At 43.9% G+C, this 22,757-nt stretch overlaps 1 protein-coding gene and 1 long non-coding RNA gene across 3 annotated transcripts in view; one reads left to right on the top strand and one right to left on the bottom strand.

Annotated features, from left to right (window-relative positions):
* Window positions 1–1,286: 1,286 nt before the first annotated feature.
* On the top strand, window positions 1,287–22,078 carry N4BP1 (NEDD4 binding protein 1). Of its 2 annotated transcripts, XM_081963220.1 has the most exons (8): window positions 1,665–1,794; window positions 4,859–4,993; window positions 8,240–9,933; window positions 15,641–15,771; window positions 16,539–16,635; window positions 18,264–18,371; window positions 19,601–19,708; window positions 21,476–22,078. In XM_081963220.1, exons 2-8 carry the CDS (start codon window positions 4,952–4,954, stop codon window positions 21,807–21,809), a joined length of 2,514 nt encoding a protein of 837 aa, XP_081819346.1. In that variant the 5' UTR covers window positions 1,665–1,794; window positions 4,859–4,951; the 3' UTR covers window positions 21,810–22,078. The 2 variants fall into 2 exon arrangements, with proteins under 2 accessions (XP_081819345.1, XP_081819346.1); XM_081963219.1 differs by lacking the exon at window positions 4,859–4,993 and having other exon boundaries at window positions 1,287–1,794.
* Window positions 9,025–22,757, bottom strand: part of LOC309397332 — a 30,111-nt gene continuing 16,378 nt past the window's right edge. Inside the window, exon 3 of the long non-coding RNA XR_014176234.1 lies at window positions 9,025–9,163. This is a non-coding gene — a long non-coding RNA (uncharacterized lncRNA). The remainder of the gene's footprint in view (window positions 9,164–22,757) is intronic.

Here is a 22,757-nt window from a genome sequence, read left to right as displayed (position 1 = left end):
TCCCTTACATCAAAGGCACCACAGATAAAATCAGCAAAATTCTCCACAAACACAATATCAAGACAGCCTTCGGCACTGACCAAAAAATAGTCAACATCTTATTTATTTATTTATTAATCATTTTTATATGCCGCACCCTCTCCACCAAGGGACTCGGGGCGGCGCACAATTTACTACATAACAAATAATGACAATGACAAGGAGGAGATATACAAAAGCATTAAAGCATTCTTAAGAAACCCCAAAGACAAGATCCGGCTAGAAAACCAAGGAGTCTACGAAATACCATGCAAAATCTGCCCAGCCACATACATTGGACAAATTAATAGGAGAATAAATGGACGCATCACAAAACACAAGAACGCAGTCAGAAAAGAAGAAAAAACTTCCTCCCTTTTCCAGCACCTTAAAGCTACAGGACATGAAATTAATTTTGAAGGAACCAGGTTAATCTCCAAAACTGAACACTTCAACAAGAGAATAATTATGGAAGCCATCGAAATAGAGAAACACCCCCACAACATGAATAAATGTGACGATACCTCCCGCCTACCAGAAATCTGGAAACCAGCCCTAGTCAATAAACGAATCCCAGTCACAAAAACCGACACCGGACCCAGAACAACACAGGACATCATCACGAATCACCCTCACCAAAGATCAATTCCATCAACCAATCAAGATGAGACAACACAGCCAACCAATCCGTTTAAAGTAACAAAGCCAACATTCCACATAACCCCACCTATATTTATAGAAAAAAGGCAGCTCTGATCACGCTTTGCTCACACAAGCACGAAGCCACCAGCCTGAAGATGACGAGTGGGACCTCGTCGAAATGTCGCCAAGATACTGTCAATCTTACACGGGAAAAGACCCCAATACGCCAAGACCTGCATATGTGTGTGTGTGTGTGTGTGTGTGTATACATACATACATGCACACACATACACACACACATTCCCTTCATGTGAACCTCCATTCTCCCCCCCCCCCCCCCAAAATATACAATCCTGTCACCACAAAGCAAGGGGAGGGGGGGGAGAAGCCAACAATATGCCGTCAGAGGGAGAGAACGGCCGTTTTTCACCTTACGACGGTTGGCAAAGCCCCGCCCACCGTCTTGCCCTCAGTCAACATGCCGGCCGGGAGTCTGCGCGGGCAAGAGAATGACGTAGGGGAGAAGAGGGCGTGGCTTGCCGTCGGCGGTGACGACGAAGGCACCCGGCCCCGCCCTCCTTGTGTGTCGCGTCGGCGCTTCATGGTGACGTTGCGGTTGCCTAGCGATGAGGCCTAGGCGCTTCCGGGGTGAGGGAGACGGCGACGGCGACGGCGCAGGGGACTTTCCTGGCCAGCGGCGGCGCTTGGCGGGCCCGAAGCGATGGGAAGCGGCAGCGGCGGCCACCCCCGCCGGTCCTCCTCCTCCTCCTCGTTGCCTTCTTTTCCCCGGCGGCGCCGCCGCTGCTTGAGTCGCTACGGCTGCGCGGGCCGCGGGGCGTCTCACTAATGGCCGCCTCCCGCCCCACCTCAGCCGCGCCTTCGGAGGAGCAGAATCGCCTCAGCGGCGACAACGACGACAGCCGGACGGTGCTGGATGAGTTCACGGCGCCGGCGGAGAAGAGCGGCTTCTTGGAGCGGAGCCGCGGCGGCCTCGAGCGCCTCTTCGGGGTGCGCCTGGCCATCCTAGAGGCGGCGAGCAGCGGCAGCGGCGGCGCCTGGGTTCCCTCGGCCCCCGGCGGGCGCAGGATCTGGCTCAGCCTGCTGGGCGAACGGGAGCAAGTGCGCAGCGCCAAGGTAAGGCCGGACTGGGGGGAGAGCACATCCTGAGGGGGAGCCCATGGAAGGCTGTGTGTTGTGGGTGGGGTGGGGGAGACGCCTGTGGAGAGTCTCTCAAATCATCCAGGTCAGGGTTGTCCCACCTGGTACAGTCCTCGACTTACAGCGGTCCGTTTAGTGACCGTTCAGAGTTACAAAGGGCGCTTTAAAATAGCAATATCACTTCATTGGTTACGGGAGGCAGGAGTGCGAAAAAGGATGAGTACTCCACAAATGTTTCCAAGAAGGAATAGTATAGTGAGTCATAAGGCAAGTGACACCAACAAGTTCTAGCTTGTGCATCGAGTACCAAACAAATGATGAATACTGGGGACAAAATTTGCACATCAAAATGGGTTGAATACCAAATCCGATGAGTTTCAAAGCAGTTGAGGGCCAAGGTGCCGCTGTGTTACAAAGCAAAGGGTTTTGATCATCTAGGTGTAGCAATATCCCTTAGACTTATATACCGCTTCACAGTGCTTCACAGCCCTCTCTAAACGGTTTACAGAGTCAGCCTCTTGTCCCCAACAATCTGGGTCCTCATTTTACCCACCTCGGAAGGATGGAAGGCTGAGTCAACCTTGAGCCGGTCAGGATTGAACTCCTGGGTGTGGGCAGAGTGCCATACTGCATTCTAACCATTGTACCATGAATGTAGGGAGGGAAGAGAGGAAGGAGGGGGAAGGGAGGAATAGCAATAGCACTTAGACTTATATACCGCTTCACTGTGCTTTACAGCCCTCTCTAAGCGGTTTACAGAGTCAGCCTCTTGCCCCCAATAATCTCGGTCCTCATTTTATCCAAGGAAGGCTGAGTCAACCTGACTGACCGTTTGTCACACTTGTGACCATTGCAGCATCCCCACAGTCACAAAATCAAATCAGGTTTATTACAGTCAAAAGACCAGAATGAATAAATACACTCCATGAATATCCATTTTCTGGATGAAATAATAACAAATAAAAATCCATATTAAAATCAGGATCCAGCATCCAGTCTGTCAGTGACAGGTGGCCTAACTATACTATAATATAGTTTCCATACAGGCTCGTAGTTATTAAATACTAAAATGCAAAAAACAACAACGAAGTAATGCAGAAGGGTTTTGCTATATTGTGTAAAATCACTATGGTGGATTAATTGCATATTTCCGACTGATCTGCATGTAATCAAGATTTAGATGCTTGACAAATTGGTTCATTTTTATGACTGGTCAAAGTGTCCCAGGGTCATACAATCACCTTCTTAGAGAAGAAAAGCCAACAGGGAAGCCCTGTTCATTTAACAACTGTTCCTAACTTAACAGCTGCCGTGCTTCACTTAATGACTGTGGCAAGAAAGATCACACAATGGGGGAAAACCTGTTTAGCAAACGTTTCGCTTAGCAACAGAAATTTGGGGCTCAATTGTGGTTGTACAATTGAGTGCCTGAGGTTCTCCAGGTTCTAAGTCAAAGACTTTATGGAGATTCTCAGTCATCTAGGTCATTGGTTGTCCCAAAGGTGTTTTTTTTAAAAAAAAAAATCTTTCTTTGAAGAAACATCTGTTGACTGTGTATTTTACGCTTCTTGCATGAGATAGAGATTGTAGGGCGGCTGGGAGACGGAGGGAAGAGAGAGGAGGCACAAACAAGGGAGAGATAATGGGAGCCAGTTGGGAGCTAATCTCATCAATGAATGCCAGCTTTGTCCAGATGAAAAGACTCTCACTTCTCATCCAAGAAACTTCTTCGGATCTGACTGAATAGAGGAGGACAGAAGGATTATTTGTACTCTGAAATATTTTCAAGGAAAAAAACCCCAAGAGAGTCCAGTTGCCTTTTGAAGAGCACCTTTGGGATGATTTGAGGCATTGCCTTTTGCTGGTTCCATCTCTCTATCCCAACAGGACCCTGCTTGCTAAGGAGCTTTGTTTGATAGGAGTCCAGAAGAGAGCTTTTTCTGCCCTGGCACCTCCTGCAACATTATTTCTCCCCCAATCCTGTCACTGTCCCGACCTATTGACCTTCCAGAGGGCCCCCACAAACATAGGTTTTATTAGAAGAGAATTTTTGTGGCTCAGGGTTGTTAGGGGATCAATTAAACAGAAAACAATTCTCCAGTCAAGGATCAGCAAAGTCAAGGAACCACTAGGAAGAAAATGCCAATATTGGCAGCTACTTGTATATAAACAAGAGTCCCTTTTGGGACTGATGATGTTATCTGGTTGGGACATGAAATATCTGCAAGAAAACAATCAAGTTCAGAGAGGATCAAAAATCCTATAGTTCAACCCTGAGCTACAATTATTCCCTTCTATTGGCACTTGTAGGGACTCAGGGGCTCAGCTTATCGATCAGAAAGCTTGTCAATCAAAAAGGTCGGCAGTTCAAACCCCTAGCGCCATGTAACGGAGTGAGCTCCCATTACTTGTCCCAGCTTCTGCCAACCAAACAGTTCGAAAGGATGTAAAAATGCAAGTCGAAAAATAGGGATCACCTTTGGTGGGAAGGTAACAGCGTTCTGTGCGCCTTCGGCATTTAATCATACTGGTCACATGACCATGGAGACGTCTTCAGACAGTGCTGGGTCTTCGGCTTTGAAACAGAGATGAGCACCGTCCCCTAGAGTCGGGAACGGCTAGCACATGCAGTATGTGCAAGGGGAACCTTTAACTATTCACCAGCCTGACCTCTCCATTGGACACAGAACCAAAACTGGGGCAACATATAACAGAAAAACCCTGAACAAAGAAGCAGGAACAACTTGTGATGCTGTTAGCAACTGTGTTTATTGAGGGGTTGGCCTCTTTCAGAAAAGAAGAATTCCCATGGTTTATTAGAGAGTAAAGCAAGAATGTCCCGTGTCTCGTCTGCTTTTTGCCATTGGAAAGATAGTTCTGAGCAAGCAGGAAGAATGTCCATTTAGCCTACATAAACCGGTAGTGGTTCCCCGGATTCTAAATCAAAGACTTAAATGTTATAGATCCTTGATATTTAAGATGCCAGGCATTGAAGCTTGGACAATTTCATGATTGTTTTTTTCTCTCCTGCGATGTACAGTGTCTGTAGAACTTGGATGTTAGCCGGCTGTTTATTTTACATCTCTTGCAAGAGGTAGAGATTGCGAGAGATTGTGGGGCAGCTGGGAAACAGATGGAAGAGAGAGGAGGCATAAACAATCCGAGAGATAACGGGGTGAGCTACTCGACAGCTTATCTCATCCATGCTAGCTTTGTCCAGATGAAAAGAAACCTGGGAAGATGTTTTTCAAATCGATTTGTTTACTGTAAATGCTCACTTTAATTTACTCACCATAAATGTCTCTGGGAAAATTTTCTTATTTACCCCAAGATTAGCATTGAGGATATTTTACTAAAATTTCTGTACAGTTGTACTTCCTTGATTTTTCTTAGCTGTTTGATGTTTAACAGAGAGAGTGTTCAAGACTGCCTCTCATGCGTGACCACCTTTTCTTTCTCGTGCTTAAATAATAATATTTGTAATTTTAAGATTCCACGGTGGTTTGAAATAAAGTTTTAACTGTTTCAGTGGAAAGCAGGCCTTCTCTCATGGAGCCTTATAAAATCACCACAAAAAGAGTCGTCCTAACCAACGTTTTGACAGTGAAATTGATCTAATTGTGGACCATAATTTCCTGGGTATTTATGTTAATATAACAAAGAACATGTTTGGAATCTTTTATTTAGGACTTGTGGAAGGTGTTTCTGTATTAATAAACCCAATTTGAGTGTAGATCGTGGAGTGAGTAGGAGATTACTTAAAAAAAACTACAGACCAAAAATACTTGAGCTGGTAACTGGTGAACAAAGATTTGAGATGCCTTGCAGGAAAGTATGCATCTCTTAAGTATAAGAGATCAAAAGGGGAGAAAGTTATAGATATGAAAATATTGTTTTGTTGTGCCTTTTTCTAAGGCTGAGTGGTAAATTGTAATAGCTTAATTTCCAAGGGTAGGACCAGAATCTTACCAGTTATATACAGAAGTAGCTTATGCATTTTGAAATCCTTCGCCTGGAAGAAGGAAGAATTCTTAGCATGTGCTTTATAATCATGATTTGACATTTATTGAGTGCCACATTTGCCTATGGACTTAAGCATTTGAGAACCAAAGTGCAGCAGAAGACTCATTCATCTAGAAACTGGAACTTGAACTCAGATGGCCCAGACTTTGCTCTGTCACACACCGTCCCCCTTAAAAGTCAGAGTAAGGACAAAGGTTAGCATGTCCATTTCATGCAGGTGTTTTGGTCCCGTTGCTATTGTTATCTCCCGAGAGGTTTGAATTTATAATTATAAAGCACCCACAGGTACATTCGATTTGGAGAAATTCCTCTCATACTGGCAAAAAAGAGGGAAAACACCTATGGAAAGAGCTTGGAACCACAATGCGTCCCTGCTTCTGTTTAAACTGCTCTAATATTGGTAAAAGGTTCCCCTTGCACATATGTGCTAGTCGTTCCCGACTTTAGGGTGTGGTGCTTATCTCCGTGTCAAAGCTGAAGAGCCAGCGCTGTCTGAAGATGTCTCCGTGGTCATATGGCTGGCATGACTTAATGCTGAAGGCACACGGAACGCTGTTATCTTCCCACAAAAGTGCTTCCTATTTTTCTACTTGCATTTTTACATGCTTTCGAACTGCTAGGTTGGCAGAAGCTGGGACAAGTAAGGGGGCATTCACTCCGTTACAGGTTGCTGGGGATTCGACCTTTCTGATCGACAAGCTCAGCGCCTTAGCCACCGACTTACCACATCCCTCTCTATTGTCACTGTAATGTGTGAAACAGGAAAGGAGATGATGAGCAGAATTAGTAATAATATGTCTAGGTACATGTGCTCTTCTGAATAGCAATCTCATGTCTTTGCTTCACAGCACAAACCCTCTATCTCAGTGTTTCTCAAACTTGGCGACTTTAAGTCCTGTGGACTTCAACTCCCAGAATCCCCCAGCCAGCATAGCTGGCTGGGGAATTCTGGGAGCTGAAGTCCACAGGACTTAAAGTCGCCAAGTTTGAGAAACACTGCTCTATCTGAAGGGAGTTGTGCTTTTTAGGATGCTTGCTGGGTTTGAGTTCAAAACCAAAGTGATTTCATTCACATCTTCCAAAGCAAAAGCACTTTGGAGCTTCAACAGTGTCTTTCACACATTAGGTGGGGGAAAAGTCATATGCCCAACTCGGGCTAGTCTGCATGCTCCGTGATTACTGTAGTGTAGGGGAGAGAGCTGTCATAACGAGGATTTCTGCTCCGTTCTTTTAACCTTCCAGGAATCCAGAAATATATTATATAAAGAGGTGATTTGTTGGACAGCTCCTATTTTGCTTTTCCCAATTCATGAATCAACCGCAGTTCGAGCAAGAGATTTGTTCAGTTCAAAGTAGTACAATATATCGCCTTTTATAAATAGAATTTTAAAGGAAGGGACTTTCTCCCAGCTGTCATTAATCTAACATTTGAAGGTAGAATTATGCCAGATTCTCCTTTAGGTCTCCTGGCCATTTGTGGCTTTTCCCCTGAAAGTCAGTATTGACTTGGCAACTAGAAATAAACTAGGAATCTGTACACAACATTTTAACATCATGGTGTTGTAATCATTTAGCTAGATCATTCCCATATTTCGAACTCTTTAAATTTCTGGATACGTCATCTTGGAGGATAGGCTCACCAATGGTTTATCGTTGACAATAAGAAACATGAGACCTTCCTTGGCCAAGTTGGATGCTCACCAATGTTCATCTTTCCTTTTGAATAGCCCTTTGAAAATAGGAATAAGCCTTTGAATGAGAAACCTCGGACTTTTGATATCAATCAGTTGCCCAACTGCGAAAGCAGTTGCACTTACACAATTTTAACTCGGAACTCTTTTATATTTCCAGGGTAAAACCGGAATGTTGCAATACTTATTGCTTCAGCGGTAAACATAAAAGATATTTTCTCAGCATGCCAGTATAAATGTTAGGTAATTAGAACCGGAAAGCTTTTTTATGTTGTTAGAATTAAAGCACAAAGTTAGCACAGAGCAATACAAAAAAGACAAAGGGGCAAATTATACTTCAAGATGCAATAAGACTCTTTCATACGAGATCTGATTGACTCATTGGGCAGAAGTGTTTCTCCTTAGATTTCTCCTAGAGGTTGACAGTTGACAACTGCCTAATTTAAGGATACCTCTCTTCTATCTTCTCTCCCCCATCCATTTTGTAAAAAAATGAAGGACGATAGTCTTATTAAAATTATTTTCACCTGTGCTGTTTGCTTGCAATCTGCTCTCAGTTCTTCCAGGAGGAAGAGCAATAAAAACAACAATAAGTCATCCTCTTTAATAAGGCACAAATTTCAGAAGCTGAACTGTCACCAATTGCCTTCATTTATGCTTTCTCTCTCTCTCCCCCCCCCCTCTTTTTTTTTCCTTTTCTTTTACAGGAATATATTAAAGGAATCTGTGAACCCGAATTGGAAGAGTGGGAATATTATCCCAAAGACATGCACTGTATTTTTGTAGGAGCACAAAACCTCTTCCTGAATTGCCTTATCCAGGGCACCTCTGCTGACATTACAGTAGTGGAGATCGGGACACTTGGTATTAAAGGCCGGACAGAGCCCGTGGTCATGGCCAGGAGCCACATCCAGCAGTTTGTGAACCTCTTCAAAAGCAACCTCAACGAGTTGACGGTCAAGGAGTCGGAAGTGAAGAAACAGTTCAAACATCTCGTCGAAGCTCACGCAGACAAATACACAATGGACTTGTTGATCCTACCGAGCTCGCTGAAGAAAGAGCTGCTGAGCCTCGCGCAGCACAAAGGCGGCAAAACGGAAGGCAGAGCTGCAGATCCCGGCCCTTCCGATGGATCGTTAAAACAGCCAACTCAGATGCAGAAACTATGTGTAATCAGCGATGGCACAACAGCTCAGGAGGAAGCGAGGAACAATGCAGGTACACCGGTCTCTGAATTAGCCAAGCAAATGGACACAGTTTTTCCCGATACACCCGAAGGGCATTTTCTACCTATCAATGGCCTAACTTCTCTGGAGGCGTCTGCCTCGAAAGAAAGGCAGTCGTGTAAACGAAGGTCCTCGGATGGTGACGAGAGGCTTCCAAAAAAGCAGTTTTCTTTTGAGAACAACCAGGAATGTAAGCAGATGTCTTGCAAAAGACACGACGACATAGTGGTGATAGATTTGGTCTCGGATACAGACGAGTTACTCGATACTAAAAACGGCGACGAAATAAGCGAGGAGATGGAATACAAGATCCTGGTCAATTTTTTCAAAAGCATGGGCTACTCCGAGGAAATTGTAAAAATGGTGATTGTTGAACACGGGCAGTTGGCCGAGCCCCTCCTCCTTCTAGAAGAAATTGAGAAAAAGAGCAAGATGGTTATGGAAGAGGAAGTGAAGCCCAGACCCAACTCCCAGAATACTGAAACGCAAGCAAAGAAGAACGGCAGTCCTGGCATCGGGGTCCACCCAGATCTAGGCTGTCAATCGGAGCCGCCCCAAAACACAAACGTCGCCTCTGTTTCTCAAGCACCCCGCAAAGACAAAACCCGTGGATCGGACCCTGAAAATCGAAGCGGTCTTTTGGGTCACAAAAACCCACCGAATAAAGTGCTCAGCGAAATACGATTGGGTTGTTCAGAGCAGGGTAGCAAGGCGAGCAAGGTGGAAAGCGATGGTTTCGTGAACTCTTCTAGTAACACCCCCGTGGCAACCCAAAATAAGAAAGCCAAAGATCCCATCTTGGTAGCCAGGGGTGGCTGGGAGAGTGCACAGCTGCCCGTTCAGAAAGAAACTCTGGTCCTTCGAGGGTGTCCCACCCAATCCCCTACAATGTACGGCCAACAGGAAAACTGCCATCCTGCACAACTCGGAGCCCAGCAGTTCCCTTCCCAAAAACCAAAGCACTTTGCAGACCCCACCCCTCCTCTGCAGTTAAGAAGTTCTTATCCAGAAAAGAAAACGGGGGGATTTTACGGTCATCCTGCAGACCCTTCGGTCACGGGGGTTCAGAGGTTTCTAGAGGCGTTGAAAACACCCTACAAGCTGGAACTGAAAAACGAGCCGGGGAGACCCCACTTAAAATACGTAGTCATAGATGGCAGCAACGTTGCAATATCGTGAGTATGGACGGTCCTTAGATTTCTAGAATCAAGTAGAGGGAAGAAGGATGGGGAAGGGACAGGAAACAAAAAAAGATAAAAGAACAGTTTTAAGTTTTTCAGGGGGGGGGGAATAACTTGAGATGAGTTTCTGTCTTTAACTTGAAAGTGCAGTCTTTATGGATTTTCTTCAGAAAGTTGAGCAATACTTGGATATTATATAAAAGAGAGGAAAAAGTGTTTGTTTCTCAAACTTGATTGTGATGCTTTAGCTCTAAAACCCAAAGCAGCTTCCTATAGTTCACCTAAGGATGCGGTGGCTCAGTGGCTAAGGCACTGAGCTTGTCGATCAGAAAGGTCGGCAGTTCGAATCCCCAGCGCCGCATAATAGAGTGAGCTCCCGTTACTTGTCCCAGCTTCTGCCAACCTAGCAGTTCAAAAGCATGTAAACATGCAAGTAGCAAAATGAGGACCATCTTTGGTGGGAAGGTAACAGCATTCCATGTGCCTTCGGCATTGAGTCATGCCAGCCACATGACCATAAAGACGTCTTCAGACAGCGCTGGCTCTTCGGCTTTGAAAGGGATATGAGCACTGCCCCCTCGGAAAAGACTAGCACATATGTGCAAGGGGAACCTTTACCTTTATAGTTCACCTGTGGTTCCAAAGAGTACCATAAATGAATTAAAATATAATGGAAATGCCCTTTTGTGCACTCATGTGCCATAGTTGGAATTCCCATTTAAGTTTATAGGTCTGTTGGCACCCACATCCCCTTAAGAATGCATAACAATCCCTTAGGCTGCAACTCGCCCCTGCTTTTTTGCTTCTATTTACATCCTCTGCTACTTCCTTCCCCTACTTGCCTCTTGGATAATCCCCATGATACATGTTTAAATTAGCATGGGAGAGTACTTTGCACTGTGGTAACTGTTGTTTGGATTCCATCTACTGACAGCTGAAATAAACCGAAGTTACACAGTAGCATGTTTGCACAGTTAGGTAACGTTATTTGTTTTAGCTGTATTTGCAGAAGGTAATATTATTTGAGGATTTGTTTGATTTTTTTTCCTTTAGCAATAACCCTTAGACTTATATACCACTTCATGGTGCTTTACAGCCCTCTCTAAGCAGTTTACAAATGTCAGCCCCTTGCCTTAAACAATCTGGGTCCTCATTTTATCCAACTCAGAAGGATGGAAGGCTGAGTCAGCCTTGAGCCTTTCAGAATCGAATTTCCGGAGTGAGCAGTGAGTTAGCCTGCAGTACTTAAAGGGTTTGCTGCCACCGCTTTAGATGAAATGGCAGTTCTAAAAATAAAACTTGAAAATTGGGAGACCCAGAGATATGTAAGACTAGACACCCCGTGGCCTCTCAGGTTATCCTTCCAGACATATTTCCTTACCAGATTCCTGAGTGCCTTCAACAGTGACGGAGCTTTTACTGCCTTCATTGGAATAGCGGAAATATATTCGGATATGTCCCTGTTCCGAAATTAGCTCCTCTTCGAACTGTACGGCACAGTCAAAATCAGCACAGGAAATGCTTTAGGACACTTTCGTTCTAAACTGTTCTGTTGATAATGTTTATGTCCTAAAAATGTTTTATGAAATTTGCCAAACTTTTAATTCCACAAAAGTTATGGGTTTTCTGGGTGAATTCTGTAAGTTAAGAGTAAGGTAAAGCTAAAGGTTCCCCTTGCACATATGTGCTAGTTGTTCCTGACTCTAGGGGGCGGTGCTCATCTCTGTTTCAAAGCCGAAGAGCCAGCACTGTCCCAAGACGTCTCCGTGGTCATGTGGCCGGCATGACTAAATGCCGAAGGCGCATGGAACATTGCTACCTTCCCACCAAAGGTGGTTCCTATTTTTCTACTTGCATTTGTACATGCTTTCAAACTGCTTGGTTGGCAGAAGCTCTGACAAGTAACAAGACTCACTCCGTTACGCAGCACTAGGGATTCGAACCGCTGAACTGCCAACTTTTCTGATCAACAAGCTCAGCGTCTTAGCCACTGAGCCACCGCATCCCTTGAAGTTTTGCCCTGTGGCGCATCGTTTTTCCCCAGCTAAGGATTAAAGGGAGAGTTTCAGTATTATATAGATAAGGTGCTAACATCAACTGCACCTCAAAGGAAGGTGCCTTGAGAACCTTAGAGGCTAACCTCACCTTGCCTCACCTCTAAAAACAATAGCGTGGGAGGTAAGACTTGCACGAGGTATATGCAAAACAATATTCTGACTGTGTGTGCAGTAATGTGCAATAATGTGCGTGTGTGCAGTGAATCCCATCCACACTTCCTGTTCAGAAATGTTGCAGTTGCCACTAAGCTGCCTTTTTTTTGTGTGTGTGTGAATCCTGACGACGGAGAAAAAAATCAACCAATGAAAACCTAATTTAGCATGCATTCCCTTCTCTGTTCATAAACCTTTTTTCTAAAGTTGTTTTTCTCCATCACTGAATCTGGAGGTCTCTTCTACAGGTTCTTTTTTATGATTATTATTTTAAAGAACAGAACAATGGCCTCACTTATTGCTAAATGAATTTCCCAAAGGTTTCCACACTTTGAGAAATGTGTATGTCAAAATCAAGGTTGTGGGTCCTTTGTTGCATGTAACTCACAGATGATAAGGCAATGTTGCTCTTGGATTCAGCGCGTCTTTCATCTCTACTCAGCGAGGAGGTTTGGGTGAGAAAGCACATCCCTTAACTGGCAGATGAAAACGTTGTTTTCAAGTTTCCTCTAGAGATTGTTGAAAGTTTCAAGGTCGCTAAAAAACTAAACATTGGTGGCTGGATTTTTTTTTTTTTAAAAAAAAACCTTGTTGAGTTGTAATCTTAGCCTATGTTGCTTACGGCTTAAAAATAATGGGATGCAATATTGGAAAAAGAAAGAAAACGTATTGGAGAGCGGGCCCATATAATTCTGTCTCCCTGTTAATAAGAGACAACAAACTTAATTTTTAATGAAAACTAAAACCCACAAGGAATGGCCCCAGTCTCTTGTGGTTCTTGGCCTAGAGCAGTGCTGGCGATCCTTTTTGGCACTGCGTGTGCCAGAAACTGGAAGAGCAGCCGCTTGGTGTGCATGTACGCATTGGGAAGATGTTCTTCCGGTTTCTAGCAGCCATGCGAGCGTGAAGACCAGCTGGCCAGTGTGCATGCAAACACCGTAAACTGGAAAATCATATTCCCTTCATGGGCAGCTGCTCTTCCAGTTTCCATCACTCCCGCGTGCGAACCAGCTCGCTGGTGCGCCGGAACCTAGCACGCCAGAACTGTAACTGGCAATGGCTCGCGTGCCCGGAGAGATGGCTCTGTGTGCCACTTCTGGTACGCGTGCCATAGCTTCGCCATCACGGGCCTAGAGTTTTTCCTATCTTGCAAAGTTCAGTCCAGCATCTAGAGTTCATTGAGTCAGTTCAGTGTCACTTGAAGCCACCTATATGTCATTCTCAACACTGAGGCTCCATCTGGAAATTGAAAGCGTAAGATATGTGCTCAGAGAGAGATTGGAGCTAAATTAATCAAACTGCAATACAAACAGGACTTCTATTGCCCGTTGTGAGGCAGGGCTCTTTCATTCGGAGGAGGGCGTCACCCTCCCCGTTGGGATGATTGATGGCTGTGCCAAACTCGGGTTTTTGTTTTTTAACATCCCAGATTACTTACTTTAGAAAGAGGCGGGGGGGGGGGAGAGAATATTTTGCAGAACTGCCTTGCCTGCCCAACCGAACTGTCATTCCCCTTTCTCTTACTTGACACAAAGCTCGTAAAATACTTAAAAGTAGCGCTTATGATTCACGTTAAATTCGAGTTGGATTCTCCCAGGTTGAGACTGAGGAGAAGGAACCATGCAAATATCGAAGCTGTGTCACACTGTGCCTCCCATTTAATTGTGATCTTGTTAAAGGAAGTATATATACTCTTCAAAGGGTTTTTTTGGTCTTTTGCAACATTATCAAGACAGGTCAGTTTGGTTCACATTGTTTGATACATAAATCAATGGAAATACATTGTGGCTTTTTTTTTTTTGCCTCTGACTTTGCTTTGCAATTTTCAATTCCTTGTTTTGTATATTGTACGTGTTACACATACTTGTGTTTACACATGCCCGCCAATGCAGGCGCTGGGGTAACTATTGAAATTCCCAATTTAGTTTTGTTCTCACCCTTATAAGCCACTAAGCAGAACGGCCATATTTTTACTATCTCAGCTATTTAGCACAGAGAAGTACGAGTATTACCAAAACTGTTAGTTCTTGCAAATGTATTTCATAATAAATTCATTCTGAAGCTGGTATTTCTTTTAAGATCAGGAACAAATGATCATTTGTCTCATCTTAATAAGAGACTGAATAGTTACTTGTCTAAGATGGTATAGGTTCTCCTGCTTGAGCAGGGGGCTGGACTAGAAGAGGTCCCTCCCACCTCTATCTTCTATACTACACAGGAAGTCTTTGACTTATAATCAATCATTTAATGACTACTTGACGTTAAAAAAAGCTACTTACAATTCATCCTCAAAGTTATGTCCGCCATAGCGGTCGTAACTTTGCGTCCTGGTTCTCACCACAAACCATACACCATACTAGCTTGACATCAATCCCAAATTTCAACCTAGGACCCATTTTAGATCACTTACATCTTGGTTGTTTCTTGGCTTCGCCTCCGGCAAGCTTCTTCCTGTTCGTTTTTTTTTTAAATTCTGGAGAATATCAAAATAAAAAAGACAGGGAGAATGTGGATAGATAATGATGGAACAAAAGTTTTGAAGGGAGCCTTCCATTCAAGGAAGGAAATCTAAAGCATGTAGTCATGATTCCGGTTTATCTCAATCTTTCCAGTTTCTAAGCTTGCACTCCCTCTTCTGTTTCAAGGACACAAACTTACATTAGGGGAAAATGTATAAATAAAACTTTAGTGACAACCTTTAAAGTTCAAATTATATTATTAATTGTGTAGCTTTTGCTGGAATCTTGGGCATTTGATGGGGACAAGGGAGTGAAGATGTACATTTTCAATCAAAATAGAGCTGGAAGGGACAGTGGAGGTCTTCTAGTCCAACCCCCTGCTCATGAAGGAGGTCCTATACAATTTGAGACAAGTGGCTGTCCAATTTCTTTTTAAAAACCTCCATTGATGAACCGTCATGAAACAGTGATGGGGAAATAAAGTACATTTTATTTATTAAATTGATATGACATGCCTCTTCACTGTTACTCTGAGCAATACATTCTGATAGCATCGCACTAATGCCATACCTGACATATTTGTGTGAGATATTCTGGCACAGGTATGTTTAATTGCAATATCTAAGTGATGCCGTCATGTGAGTGGAATATTTTTGGAATAATCACAGCTCCTATATGGATGCCGTTGTCAGGGAAACAGCTTTTCTTCTTTCCCTAAAGTATTTTCTAAGTATAATCTCCAATCAAAGAGGAATCGTCTCCTCTTCCTTTTAAAAAATTTATTCATTCCTCAGTGACAGTGGCATGGTGGCCTAGAGGTATGGCTCTCTCCTCAGTCAGGAGGCTATGAGTTTGATCCTAGGTATCGGCAGATATTTCTCTCTCTGGGCGCAGTGAGTAATTGCTGCGAACTCCACGTAGGCGTCAGGAATGGCATCCAGCCAGTAAATGCTCAGCTCCAATCAAGTCGCTCCCACCCCACCCCAAAGCAAGGGATAATACCGTTTTATCTCTCTCTCTCTCTTCCAATAGCCACGGCCTGCAAAAATTCTTTTCCTGTCGAGGAATCGCAATCGCTGTCGATTACTTTTGGAAACATGGTCACAGGAAGATTACAGTTTTTGTCCCACAGTGGCGGACCCGGAAAGATTCTAATATCACAGGTAAGGAATAAAAACAACTCTCTCAGACCTGTGGATTTAAGACAGACGCCTCCAATGTCATTCCTTCCCCTTCTCCAAATTTCAACTTTCATTTTTCCAATAAGTCCCAAGCTTAGCTAATGAATTAAAAAGAAGAGAAGCCTTGTGACTACAGAAGGCGCCTAAAAACCGGCTGTCAACCCTTGAATCTTGTTGCTTCTTGTTAACGACTGCAATGCCGGAAGTGCTTTGATGGCTAGATGAACTTTAAAAGTAGCCACTGTGCATTGTGGCATATTTGGTACCTTCCTACCAAAATAAAATAGCAGGTAGCCCTCGAATTACAACCCACAATGGAGCCCAAAATTTCTGTTGCCAAGTGAGACAATTCGTTAAGAGAGTTTTGCTCCATTTTGCTACCTTTCTTGCCACATTTCTTAAGCGAATCGCTGCAGTTGTTAAGTCAGTAACACGGCTGTTAAGTGAATCTGGGTTCCCCACTGACTTTGCTTGTCAGATGGTCACAAAAAAGGGAACCACGTGATCCCGGGAACACTGCCACCGTCATAAATAGGAGTCAGTTGCCAAGTGTCTGGATTTTGATTGCGTGCTCCCAGGGACGCTGCAATGGTCATAGGTGTGAACCAAGGACATAAGTCACTTTTTCCCAGTGCCATCGTAGCTTTGAATGACAGACGCTAAACGAGCTGTTGTATGTCGAGGATTGTCTTTGTATCCATTTCATTCTCTTTTTTTTCGTTCCCCTCTTTTTTCTTTTCTTTTCATAGAGCAGCATTTCTTAACCCAGCTCCAAGATGTTGGCATTTTGGCTCTTACCCCAGCAAGAGTCGTATGTGGGGCTAGAATTGCCTCTCACGATGACAGGTAAAGAGAGTTTGTTCTCGATTTCCACTTCTGTGTTTCTGGGTTATTTGAAAGAGAAGCTACGCAGCTGACTGGTCCTCTAGGAAGATGTTGCTAGGGAAAGTTACTGTATTTTTCGGAATATAAGACACTCCTTTTCCCCCTAAAAGAGCGTGGAAATGTTGGTGCGTCTTATACACCGAATACAGCCATTTTTGGCCACCCGAAGCCCCACCCCCGCATCCCAATGAGCGAAAAACGGCCATTTTCCACAAAAATGGATGCGTTTTTCCCTTCCTCCAGCCCCCAGCAGCACTCTGCAGGCTTCAGCAGAGCTCCCCCCCCCCTTAATGTTTTCATAAACTTCTCTTCAGCTATACCCGTGTTTCTCCTAAAATAAGACTGGGCCTTATATTAATTTTTGCTCCAAAAGACTCATTAGGGCATATTTTCCAGTTGGGTTATTTTCGGGAAAACATTATTAGTTCCGAGGATGATTGCAAACTAAACCTGCCTCCCCCTCCCCCTTTTCTTTTAAAAAAGTTTTTTAAAAACTTTAAAACTATCCCAGAAACTACTAAAATGTGATGGTGTGATCTGTGAAGGTACCAGTAAGCTAGAAGCTGCATTTAAAACCCTAATGGTTTAAATAATATTTTGTAATTATTTGTGTAAACTCAGTATCCCATTATGGCATCATCAAAGCTGGTGATTTTCTTGAAGATTTAGGCGCTTGTTTGTTTGCTGCTTTCAACTGTTTTTCTTGCTAACTGTGGTCTGCTAAGAAACCATCCCATGTTTCTCTAAAATTAGGAAGGGAGTCACCTTGAACATCACTGCTGACAATATTCAGAGTCTTGTGTCTTTGTCACTCATATGTAAGCTCAAACTTGGTCTCTTAACCATGTTAAACTCCTCGGTAACCCAAAGAGAATGCTAGAAATAGTATACAGAGGCCACTGGGAGGCAATGTCATCCAATATTCCCACCAGCATTCCCAAAGTCTCTGTATTCCGAAGCTCAGTGAGGGTTCTGGCTGAGCTGTGTTCCATTGTGTTAAAGAAAGTGCCAGTTGTAAACTAAGTAGATCCCTTTCGAATGCCTAGGGTAGAGCATCCTAATTATTCCTTCCCTTTGCAGAAATCAATGGGGGCAATAAATCACTACTTTGATGATAAGATACAGCCAACTTTTGCCCAGAAGCTGCACGTTAATCAGGCCTTTATCAGAATTGATTGAGTGCATTTTTATTATGTTATTGTATGAAATAGCTAGGAATATCTGTGAATCTCTAAACATGAATTAATATTGGTATCACCACTATTTGTCATTGTTCGAAAGATTAGAAGTATGTAATCACACAAAGGAAAAAGGAAAGATAAAAAATAGAGAAAAATAATGAACAAAATTCTACAAATGTAATAAATGAATTAAATGTTACAATAATTTTAAATCCTTTGTTATAAACAAACTAAAAAAAGACTTTGTAATTATAAAATCTAAATTTTCATTCTTGACTACTAATCCCTTTCTACCTTTTTTTAAAATGTAGCTCTTTATTCTGCTCCTTTAAATGTTTCAATAAATTATTTCTTTAAAAAAAGAATTTATTCAGCACCTGGGTACAAATTCCCCCAAATGTGTTGTAGATTTCTGCTGCACCTGGCTGAAAAAACTGGAGGTGTTATTGTTACCAATGATAACTTCAGAGAATTTGTAGACGAATCCCCAAGCTGGAGGGAAATTATTCAAAGGAGGTATTTGCCTTTTTGATTGTCTTGCTGGTGTGGTGTGGTGTGGTGTGGTGTGGTGTGGTGTGTGTGTGTGTGTACACAAATAAGTATAAACAGTGACACACCTCTATAAACATTGGGTAGCTACTTTCTTGTCCACCATATATGGCTCAGCGGTCAGAGATGCTGAGTTTGTCAGCTGGCAGCCCAAGTATGAGACCCAAGTGCACAAGACGTGGCAAGCTCCCAGTACTTGCCTCAGCTCCTGTCCACTAGCAATTCAAAAGCATCCAAATGCAAGTAGATAAATAGGTACCACTCCAGCAGGAAGATAACAGCGTTCTATGTGCCTCGGCATATATCATACTTTTCAGAGTATAAGGTGCACTTTTTCCCCCTAAAAGAGGGTGGTGCGTCTTATACACCAAGTACAGCCATTTTTGGCCTCCGGAAATCCTGCCCTGCGCCTCCCTTTTTCGCCAAAAACAGGCTTGTTTTTTGCAAAAACGTGGGGCACAGAGGGTTTGGGACAGTGGTAGGTTTCAGATCCCGTTCCAACTGGTACAGTTGGAATGGGCCCAGTGACGTCCTCATGGACATGCATGCAGCACATGGGCATGCGTTTTAGCGCCTCCGCAACACTCCAGCTGCTCCACGGAGCGTCACACAGGCGTTGTGAGCGCAGAAGCCTTAAAACACAGATAAGGAGCTCGGGCGGGCAGGTGGGCCCTCCAGAGCACCGGAACGGTATCCGGTGCTCCAGGCTGGCTCCGGTACGCCAGTACTGGGGCGTACCACCTGCTATCCACCACTGGTTTGGGAGGCCTGCAGAGTACTCCTAGGGGCTGGTGAAGGTAAAAACGTGATTGGGGTGGGTGGGTGAAAAACAGGTCTGTTTTTTGCAAAAACAGCATTTACTCAGAATTTCCACTACCGGTTCTCCAGAACCTGCTGAATTTCCCCCCTGATGCAGAGGGTTTGGGAAGCCTGCAGAGTGATCCTGGGGGCCGGGGAGGGCAAAAACTTTTTTTTAACCTCTTCGAAATCTTGGTGCGTCTTCTACTCCGGTGCGTCTTATAAGCCGGTAATCATGCCAGACACATGACCATGGAAGTGTCTTTGGTCAACACCGGCTCTCTCAGCTAAGAAACAGAGACGAGAGCGCCCCCTAGAGTCAGACATGACTGGCCAGGGGAAATCTTTGCCTTTGTTTTTCTTATGATAACCCTCGCTCTCTTCTGCTCCTGCATTAGGCTTCTGCAATACACATTTGCTGGAGACATTTTCATGGTGCCCGATGACCCCCTGGGGCGAAATGGACCTGGATTGGACTGTTTTCTTCAGGAGGAAGCTAGTTTCAGGTAGAAGATTTTTGGTGGAGGGGGGGGAGTTCCCAGCTCTCTTTTTTTTTTCCTTCTCTTGTCAATAGAGGAAACGGAAATTAAAAAAAAAAAGTTTTGTAGAGAACTGAAAAGGTCACGAGATAAAAGAAAAAAGACGTGACAGGCTTAGCACAAGCAGGAGTGGCTCTTCTATCAGATTTGTTTTATCTTTTGTTGCCATAACTGAACATACTAGGTGTGGGTACATTTGCATCACACACACAGACGATTAAGATAAGCCACGTTTAATCTTAGTAACCGGTCCTCTTGCAGTTAGAAACGTGGTAGGTTCCTTGTAAATATGACATTAGCCCTAGTGTCGTAGAGCACGCAACAGATGGATCTGTGAGGTTGACATTTAAGTTGTAAAACAAATTGCACCAAGTCACGAAGATCCAACAATTCTTTTTTAAAGTTCTCTTGGCAGCTTATATCAAATGATACAGGGTCCCCTGCTTGGTTGGGCTAGGAGACCTCCAAGGTCTCTTCCAATTCTTATTATTCTGTTACTCTGACAAAGTACAAATGAATGTAATTTTAACTGGCAGATTTAAAGGTAAAGGTTCCCCTCGCACATATGTGCTAGTCGTTCCCGACTCTAGGGGGCATTGTTCATCTCCGTTTCTAAGCCGAGGAGCCAGCACTGTCTGAAGACGTCTCCGTAGTCATGTGGCCGGCATGACTGAATGTGAAAGGTGCACATAACGCTGTTACCTTCCCATCAAAGGGTGGGATTCCTATTTTTCTACTTGTACAAGATTCATTAGGGCTACGGTAAGAGCAATATTAAGGGATGCGGTGGCTCAGTGGTTAAGACGCTGAGCTTGTCGAGCAGAAAGGTTGGCAGTTCGGTGGTTCGAATCCCGAGCACCGCCTAACGAAGTGAGCTCCCGTTCCTTGTCCCAGCTTCTGCCAACCTAGCAGTTCAAAAGCACGTTAAAAATGCAAGTAGAAAAATAGGAATCCCACCCTTTGGTGGGAAGGTAACAGCGTTTTGTGCACCTTTCACATTCAGTCATGCCGGCCACATGACCACGGAGACGTCTTCAGACAGTGCTGGCTCCTCGGCTTAGAAACGGAGATGAACACTGCCCCCTAGAGTCAGGAACGACTAGCACATATGTGCGAGGGGAACCTTTACCTTTACTTTAAGAGCAACATTAAGAGCTAATTAAGTCCAGTGCTTAAGCTATCAGCCTAGGAACCTGGAGCGTGTGAGGTCTAGTCCTTCCTGTGGCTCAAAGCCAACTGGGTAACCTTGGGCCAGTCACTCTCTCTCAGCCCTGAGAAGAAGGCAGTGGCAGACCACTTCTGATATCTTGCCAAGAAAACTGCAGGCAGTTGCCAGGAGTCAAGATTGACTCCAAGACACCAAACCAGTAAGATTATGAGTTGTGATTAGAGTGCAGTAGTACTGCAGGCTACTTCTGCTGCCTGCTGGCTGCTTGCTGGCTGCCTGCAATTCGGCGATGTGAATTTCACCAGGCTCAAGGTTGACTCAGCCTTTCACTTTTCCGAGGTGGATAAAATGAGGATCCAGATTGTTGGGGGCAAGAGGCTGACTCTGTAAACTGCTTAGAGAAGGTTGGAAAGCACTGCGAAGTGGTATATAAGTCTAAGTGCTATTGCTATTGTCAAATATTGGCTGTCCTTGTGTTGACTGATGATAGGCCATCTTAGATTGACAAGATTGTTTGTTTACCAATCAAAGACTCTCATACTGAATGCTGTCCTTTTCTCCTCCAGGGCTAGGCCAACCCCGTACGGCCTTGCAAGCGGAAGCCATCTTCCTTTGGGGATATCTCCTTTCCTGATGCAGTCCGAAGGGAGCGGACAATTGCTCCCAAACCCTGTTTCTGGTCTCGTCCCTAACTTGTCTCGGTTTCCTACCACGTCCCTGGTCAACTCTGGCCTTCCCCCATCTCCGAGATCGGCCAACGAAACGACCCGTTTAAAAGAAGCCTTGACGAAAATATTCCCAACTTCAGAGCAGAGGGAGAAGATCGAGGCGATCCTGGGGCAGCACCCCCACATGAGAGACATGAACGCTCTGTCTGCATTGGTCCTTGATTTAAGCTGACGAACTAAAAGCTGCCCCCAAAAACGTTTCAGTTTTGCAGTTTGGATTGTTAATGTAAAGAGACGCCTCTTGAGTTGAAGTCAGGCCATCTGTGAATAGTCAAAACTTAACCCTTTTGTATAAAAAAACAAAAATGTGAATATTCAGAGAATTTGAGATGCCCTCTTTGTTCACTTAAGTTAACAGTTTTGTTCCCTTTTTTTTTCCTGTTTGTTTTGCAAATTTGTATTGCGTATTTTTGAATGAAAAGAAAAAGTATTTATTAACGAGTTGGCTTTAAATCATTTGCAAGTTTGTTTTGAGAATGACCTGAAAGCGGCTCTAAATTCTACTGAAAGCAAATTCAAAACTCTGGAGTAAAATGGCAGGATAAATGGATTTAGTTTCTTATACATTGCATTCTCGTTGCCGAGTAACTCCTTATTAAACTGCCCATTGGAGGAACCCAAATGAATGCGAGCAACTTGAGTTGTGCTCAGTAGGGACGGAATGGGACAACTTGCCACGGGGCAATTTAACAATTTTATTTAATTATTGGAAATATTTTTTTTTCAAAAAAAATGCATTTTAATTTTTGTCAATCACCATTTCATTTTGTCCCTCCTTTTGCATCCTTTATTTAATGATTCTGTTCTATCGTTTCTTTGGTATTATGTAACTTTTGTCCTGCGGTAAGTGGCGAATTGTTCCGTGGCGAGTTAGCCGTGGCAAAATGGCTTAACCCTGTGTAGTGGAACCTTATTATTATTATTATTATTTTTAGGAAGACAGATTGCCATTTGCGAGGACTTTGTAGAGCATGTTAGAAAACTGCTAGGTTCAAATAGCAGATGTACCAAGGGAACCTTTGATCTGATTGCGTACGCTAAAGTCTTATGATGTTCTGTGCTCTTCCTTGGTTTTAGAAACAAAACAAGAACAGACATTTCATTCTCAGATTTTTTTTAA

The sequence above is a fragment of the Natrix helvetica genome, assembly GCF_964273705.1.
Source record: "Natrix helvetica genome assembly, chromosome: 10".
NCBI classification, from domain to species: domain Eukaryota; kingdom Metazoa; phylum Chordata; class Lepidosauria; order Squamata; family Natricidae; genus Natrix; species Natrix helvetica.
The sequence above is the reverse complement of the archived record's forward strand: the minus strand, read 5'-3'. Positions and strand labels throughout refer to the sequence as shown.

Bases quoted from the DNA above. Each gene is read 5' to 3' on its own strand.
- N4BP1 (XM_081963219.1), top strand. From the start codon at position 1,507: ATGGCCGCCTCCCGCCCCACCTCAGCCGCGCCTTCGGAGGAGCAGAAT. The intron at 1,795-8,239 runs GTAAGGCCGGAC...TTTCTTTTACAG, and splicing joins AGCAAGTGCGCAGCGCCAAG to GAATATATTAAAGGAATCTG. The intron at 9,934-15,640 runs GTGAGTATGGAC...CTCTTCCAATAG, and splicing joins GGCAGCAACGTTGCAATATC to CCACGGCCTGCAAAAATTCT.